At 35.4% G+C, this 7,136-nt stretch overlaps 1 protein-coding gene across 1 annotated transcript; it reads left to right on the top strand.

Moving 5' to 3' along the window:
- The first annotated feature begins 1,276 nt into the window (after positions 1-1,276).
- LOC149782768 (sex peptide receptor-related protein 2-like) lies at positions 1,277-3,100 on the top strand. The gene has a single exon (XM_089934924.1). The coding sequence runs from the start codon at positions 1,305-1,307 to the stop codon at positions 2,505-2,507; it is 1,203 nt and encodes a 400-aa protein (XP_089791050.1). The 5' UTR covers positions 1,277-1,304; the 3' UTR covers positions 2,508-3,100.
- Positions 3,101-7,136: the final 4,036 nt, after the last annotated feature.

Raw genomic sequence — 7,136 nt, 5'->3', positions numbered from 1 at the left:
CTGGGCCAGACATTTTTCTTGTGGTAACAGTGGCAACCATTGTTAAATTTCTCTTTATGTCTTTTTTCTCCCCGAATGGGAACTTTCCCTTTCAGCCAAGAACACAGGGTCATACAAATCCCTTTAACTACTGAGAGAAAGGCTGAGTGGGAATTGCCACTTTAATATTTCAGGCATGGAACCGCGCATGTTAAACACAAGTACTTCAGGAAATGAGACACTTTCTCATATATACAAACGCCTGTGTCAGCTGGATACATTATGAGATCTTCAGATGCAATGATTCAAAGAGCGTCGCTTAACGTGCAACTGTTGGAAAATTATTTAAAAGAAGACACATCATTCCGAGAAGCAGAAATTTTCTAACCGGGGTAAAGTATGAAATGCTTTCATTATACATGCATTAGAATTATGCCACTGTGTGCCTGTTCTTTGCTAATTGGATAATATATACGTGATTTGAACTATAAAAAAATAAGTCGAAACATTATATTGTCATGGGTGGCGAAGTCTCTCTTGACAATATCAAAATACTAGATACGATGCTAAATAAACGTGGATTTTCTCCTGAACATGTTTATTTAAAGACAGCAAACGTCCATTTCCCTAACTTTTCTATATTCTATTGTGTTAACACTTTGCTGACAGGTTAATGGTATTACTACACCGATAATACTTTTACAATGTACGACAATAACACGTACCAGTATTTATCATCTAGGTAATACTCTGTGTCGTGTCTTTTGTTCAAAATAATTATTATTGAATGAAGAACTGTTTTCCTTAGTACATATTCCATGCATATTGATACCAGGAAGATTGATTTGGGTATGGTCCTATTATCGAGGGGCTTTCCAGCTAGACCACTGTCAAAGCATAACACATATAATTAATTAATTTAATATTTTAATGAGTGTGACTTTATCCAAATTTTGATTTTGGTTTACAATCAACAATTATCCACGATAGGACGTATCGAATGTTGATAATCCTAGATATGCATGTGGTGAGAGTTAACAACTATTGCCAACAAGATTTTAGCATTCAAGTCAATAAAGTTTTTCATATTCATTTTGTATTGTTTTGTCGTAGGGTTTATACCGAATTATATACATAATTTTACAGGAGATTGGAAGGTTTTAGAAAGCAATAACCGATGCACTTAATATCCTTGTTCGTCTTTATTTCCGAATGGTTATGTATTTGTCATGTATGTAATGTAACGAAATCTAGCTTTGACAGTATAGTACCTACTTAAACTATTTTCAGACTTGGAAAACATTCACACAGCTCAACGTATTCAGATGGCACATATAAATAGCAGCTTTGAGATACATGAGGGGTATGATATGCTCTCAGACAATCACATATCCCGGACAAATGCCTCTGATTATTCTGCGGAGAATGGTAGCCAAGACAATCAGACTGATACTCCTGACTATTATTCTGAATTCTTCTACCAATTGCATGATTTTGAAGAGATGGTATATGTCTACGTCTGGACGTTCCTGGTTATTTTAACGGCGTTTGCAAATGTGCTGATCATAGCCGTTTTCGTCCGAAAAAGCATGCGAACAACCACCAACCTAATCCTTATTTTCATTGCAATATCGGACTCTCTAACTGGACTTGTGACCTTACCTACGTATATACATGTCTTCACCAGTGGAATACAAGGATATGTCGGTCTGAATGAAGGCTGGTGTGAGGCATTTATGATCTCTAAGTTTTATATTTCTAAGGCTTTCCACACTGTGTCCATATGGCAGACATTGTTGCTTGGCTTTCAGAGATTCTTTTACGTATGGTTTCCATTCAAAGCAAAATCTTGGTTTACGAATCGCCAAAGTTTCATCGCAGTCACCGTCATCACTATATGTGCGTTCGTCATCCATACTTACCATCTTAATAAGAAGAAAGCAGACAAAGCACAAGGTATCTGTCAGTGGGCTTTAGAAGATACATGTGTGGAATCTTGCACCTTTCTGTGGATAACTTTGCTTCTTGTGAATATACTGCCATGCGTCCTATTACTTGTCCTCACAATCTTAACGATCCATAAGTTGTTTCATAGAAACATTCGAAAAGGGTCCATAAGTGCTGAACAAAGTCGAGTGAGGGACCAACAAAATAAGAGAGCCTCCATTATTGTGGTCTACATTGTCATCATCTTTCTGATTCCAGAAATCCCATACGGTATTTTTCTACTGGTGACTGTACTCAAAACGCATAGCGGTCAAAAAATACTGCCGCTAAGAGAAAATCGTCTTTACCATGTTGTATACGAAATTGCCTTGTTGATAAGTTTCAATGCAAACCTTTGGGTCTATATAATTATGAACAGACGTTTCAGAGACGAGTTGAAATCGATGTTCCTAGATAGTATCAGAAAATTGCTGCCAAAGCGTACCACCGTCCCTGTTACTACTGATTCAACGAAAACGAGCCAGAGTCAATCCAATAGCACAAAGGGAAAGGATGTGAACGAACAATCTACCTTTGTGTAGATCTACTTCTTTATGTTGTTAAAATATATTGGTACGTCTGTTTATGAAAACTACAGTAAAGTAAACGTTCTTCTGAAAACATGCATGCGCAGGGTTCAATGTCATATATTTCTGTAAGATGCTGCCTGACCCTTTAAAATAATTCACAATGGAAAACATTACTTCTAGACAAGCGGATGGATGAAAGAGGATATAGAGTTGGCTTTTGACAAGGGATGGACACATCTCACTGATATTGATATTCAATCACATGCATAAATGTGATAACCGCTTGAAATAGTTTGCAAATAGATAACTCCGCAGAGTATGTATTTGCAGAATTGTGTGGTCAAGCAAAGATATCCACACGAATGAACGTTCAATTTTCTATTACAACTGGATTGAATGTGGAATATATTGTTATGACTAATGCAGGATAACATAGAAAATGTCGAAAATGCAAAATTCGAACACAAAAGAATACCAGTTAAAATTAAGTTTATGGACTTTTACATGCCGTATAAAATAAATGGAAACATTTAATTAAAAATCGAAAAATATAAGAAGTATTTAACAAACGTTGATGGGTCTGGTTTAGGAAAATCGTAAGATCTTGCCTCTGCAAGCAATCAATTATACTTGTTCTTAATTATTGTATTTGTGAAAAAAATCCGTATGTATGTATGTATGTATGTATGTATGTATGTATGTATGCATGCATGCATGTATGTATGTACGTACGTACGTATGTATGTATGTATGTTAGCATGTATGTATGCATGCATGTATGTATGCATGTAAGTATGTATGTATGTATGTATGTATGCATGCATGCATTCTTGTATATGTATGTATGTATGTAGATGTGTGTGCGAGTGTGCGTGCGAGCGTGTGCGTGCGCGTGCATGCGTATGTATGTATATTTGTCTGTAGGTGTGATGTACATTCATGTTTTAGAATGTTCACAATAAACTAAACACAAACATAAACATGTATGTATATATGTATAATCTTTTGCGGTAGAATAACTAACTATATTGTAGATGAAATTAGCATTATTCGGATATATTTCGTAGTGTATGTTAACACATTATATCCGTTAGTTACTCGAAACAATAAAAATTTATTTTTATTTTATGCTTAAAAGCTTGTTGGAGAACTAATGTTTATGGCATAATAAAGTAACTGATCTATAGGACACACTGTACTAATTATATCGAAGAACCGTGAACCAGTCTAGAAATGGTTTGTACAAATAATAGAGTGTATACTGGTTTAGTGACCCATAATTGGTTAATAATGAAAATGAAAATTTTATTAAAATTTTCTTTTAAGACCTTATCCTATCCGTAATATTTTTAAAATGTAGACAAAATTCTATTGATTCAATTTTAGTATTTTTACAGACTTGACTTAGGAGTACTCAATAATGAAAGTAGCATCTGGTTCATTTGGTGCAGAATCAATAACTTGTGTTTCATGCACATGTAGATTATAAAAATGCCGCGGGTCATATGGCGTTCTCCACATATAAGCTTGCACCAGGGATAGTTGTGCATAGAGAAATATGTCTGATCAGCAGCACCCAGAAATGTTAAGTTATTGAATTTTGAATATTATGGTGTTTCCATATGTTTACTATGGGACTTGAAATAGTACCGTGAGTCCTCTAACCCTAATGTCGGATGCTTATACTGTATGTTGTTTTTTGTACATTTGTACATTTGCACAGAAAAACTATGAATAATAACATAATTCTTTACCTAATCCGATGAAAAATAAACACATACATGAGTGAAACAAAATGGAAAAAATAAAGTTCGTAGTGGGATTCGAGCTTGCTTCTCTTGCCTTACCTATTTATTCCAATGTATAAAGCGATTGTCATCATGGCAGACGACATTTTGTCAATATATGTTAACCACGTATATTCAATCAAAAGTTGAAAAATAATTTAAAAAATCAATCTCTTGGAATATGCACTTTCTCATGGATCACATACAATAAGAATTGTATTCATAGATGAACATCTGATTAGTGTGAGTGTCTATAGCACACGAATACACGATTATATTTCTATGTGTGTTTCTTTTGCAACGTTTAGTTCTGACCTTATACGTAGTATGATTGAGGCCATATAGTCTGAAGCATGTAACCCAATGATTCAAACGTTTTCATAGCCTCAAAGAGAACGGTAATGTTAAAATGGTAATGGGGTAAAGGCTTAAGGGGTTTTCACTTCCAGTTTTTGTTTTTAACAAAGAAAGACAAAGAACCACATATAAAACATACAAACACAGATGGATATGATTGAGTAATCTCTCTCTTTTCTAGAGATGTGGGTGGTCCTCAAAACGGTCTTTGGGATTTGTTAACTGAATTAACATAAGTGGCATCACGCCGGTATTATCTTCTTTCCCAAACGTCGTCTCACAAGTAATCCATACAACAAGAACCTCGTTAGACTTGTCTCTCGCCATAGATTGGTCTCTTTCATATAGTTTTTCTCTGTGATGCGCGTGATCGAACATGATGATCTGACTGACATCAGACAGAGTCCTGGTTAAATGCATATCCAAAATAAGTGTTTATGCCTCTATGCTAGCCGGTGTGGTGTACATCTTGACCGTGTTGAGAACATATGAAATAATGGGACAATGTTGTGTGTGTGTGTGTGTGTGTGTTGGTGTACTTGGGAAGGCCTGATTTGGGATGCACACCAATATTTCGAGGACATGACTGTATTGTGAGGACTTACTCACCAGTCCTCGAAATGATACTCGGAAACTGGTTGAGAATGATCATAAAGATGAACGTGTTATTATGAAAGTCCTCATAATGTCGGTAATGGTTCGACAGACATTTACACTTCGTGTGTATAGTATACACAATTTCCGTTCTTCCTTTTTTGGCGCTTGACTTGTGTGTAAACGCTTAGTCAGTCAGAAGGCGTGTGATTTCTGACTGTATGTCATCCAATCAGAACATCATTTCTGTGCAGTAAAACTTTAAATATCTTATACCGACAAATGCAACTCATACAAATATTTACTAGTATTATTAGTGATTTTTAAAACAAATAATTTTGTAATAATGGTAAACAGGTGATTCCGTCAGAAAGTACTATATTTTAAGCCAGGTGCGATTGATATAGTGCGGTGATTTGGTGTGTACATTGATTTTATTCCTTCGAAAATTAATACACCTAACTATTGGAAGATGGCAAGACGCACTGGATCAAACTCTTAAGAAACAAAAAGAGTTTTTAAAAAGCTGTTTATTATATTCGTCTTCAACAGCTGTTCGTTCTTTCATTCGTTATCATCTGTGACAACTTGCTTGTGTACCGTTCCACCAATGAGCTTGATGCACAGAGCATCGTATCATTACTCATATGTAACTATCAGTCATACAGATAGCATACAATATTATTATTTTATACTAATGTAGGACTCACAGTTCAGTTATTAGCAACGACACGAGCCCTTGTGCGAAGGTCTTGATTATTAGATTCTCATGTCACAAACATTTCACATTAATGTCATAAGAGCGGGTTAATGAAGAAGTTGATCTCGATATCTCTCTCGCTCTTGTCCGTTTCCTTTTCAACTTGATGTTTGAGATAATGAGATAGAAACAGCAAAATTATCTTTTTAACTAAGTAGAAGACTATTGTGTTTTGTCTTGTTCTTTTGTTATAGAAAGTAAAAACATTAAAAAAAATTCAGATAGGCAAGGAAAAGAAAATGGAATATCTCAGTGTCAGTACCTGATACCCCCGTCAAATATTCAGTTGGTCCCTTTCAAGCTAGTACAGTTCTCACTCCTGATGATACAATATATCCCCCAATATAAGATAAGGCTCTGTACATGACAGACTCGTTGATTAACAAACTTGGTTATTATAATCTGGACATACCTCCTCGTTTGTTTGTATTACGCCACCGATGTCAATAACGGAAATCTTTAATGTGATAAACACTGCGCATAACCTAGTCATTTCCTTCATTAAATTTATAACCTGACTGTGACCAGATGGGCAATAACACTAGCATCCTCCGGAACTTCCATGCGTAACGGTCTTTCCATACTATCACTGCGGCATAATGCGTACACTATGGGCGAGTCTCTTATCCTCACACAACATTGTGACGTAAAATCTTCCTATTTGGTAACTGTTTGGTAATTCCGTAAATTACCATAATGATGAGAGTTTAATTTTGAATCTTTTTGCACACATGAGAATAGAAACTGTATCGCTTGTTAAATCCATGGGAAAGACAAATTTGTAGCTGTCATTCATTTATGTTGCTTGATTCGGCATTGTAAATATCGGAAGCAGACGTCATAGCATTTTTCTCATATGCATAGACATGTGTAGATGTGGATACACCACTGAAAATGAACTTGCCCAGGAACAGGAAATCACTCGCAATCATGGTCATCTTTTACACTGAAAACTTCGTTTGGAGTGAAACGAGCGGAAGATAACTGTTTTAGGGCCACCCTAGGCATAACTAGGTTTGAAACTATAAATCAGGAAATAAAATGATTAAGTTCATAGCATCTTTGATCTCATTTGTGCTTTTAATTTTTATTAATTTGAGGGGGGTTTACAAACAAAAGGTAAGATATATTCAAACTAGTTTA

This window comes from Sinohyriopsis cumingii, chromosome 15, assembly GCF_028554795.1.
Source record: "Sinohyriopsis cumingii isolate HCF-2022 chromosome 15, ASM2855479v2, whole genome shotgun sequence".
In the NCBI taxonomy this organism is placed as follows: Eukaryota; Metazoa; Mollusca; class Bivalvia; order Unionida; family Unionidae; genus Sinohyriopsis; species Sinohyriopsis cumingii.
Note: the sequence above shows the minus strand (reverse complement) of the source record. Positions and strands in the feature narration are given on the sequence as shown.

What these genes read in the sequence shown, in the direction of transcription:
- LOC149782768 (XM_089934924.1), top strand. Translation starts at nt 1,305, where the DNA reads ATGGCACATATAAATAGCAGCTTTGAGATACATGAGGGGTATGATATG.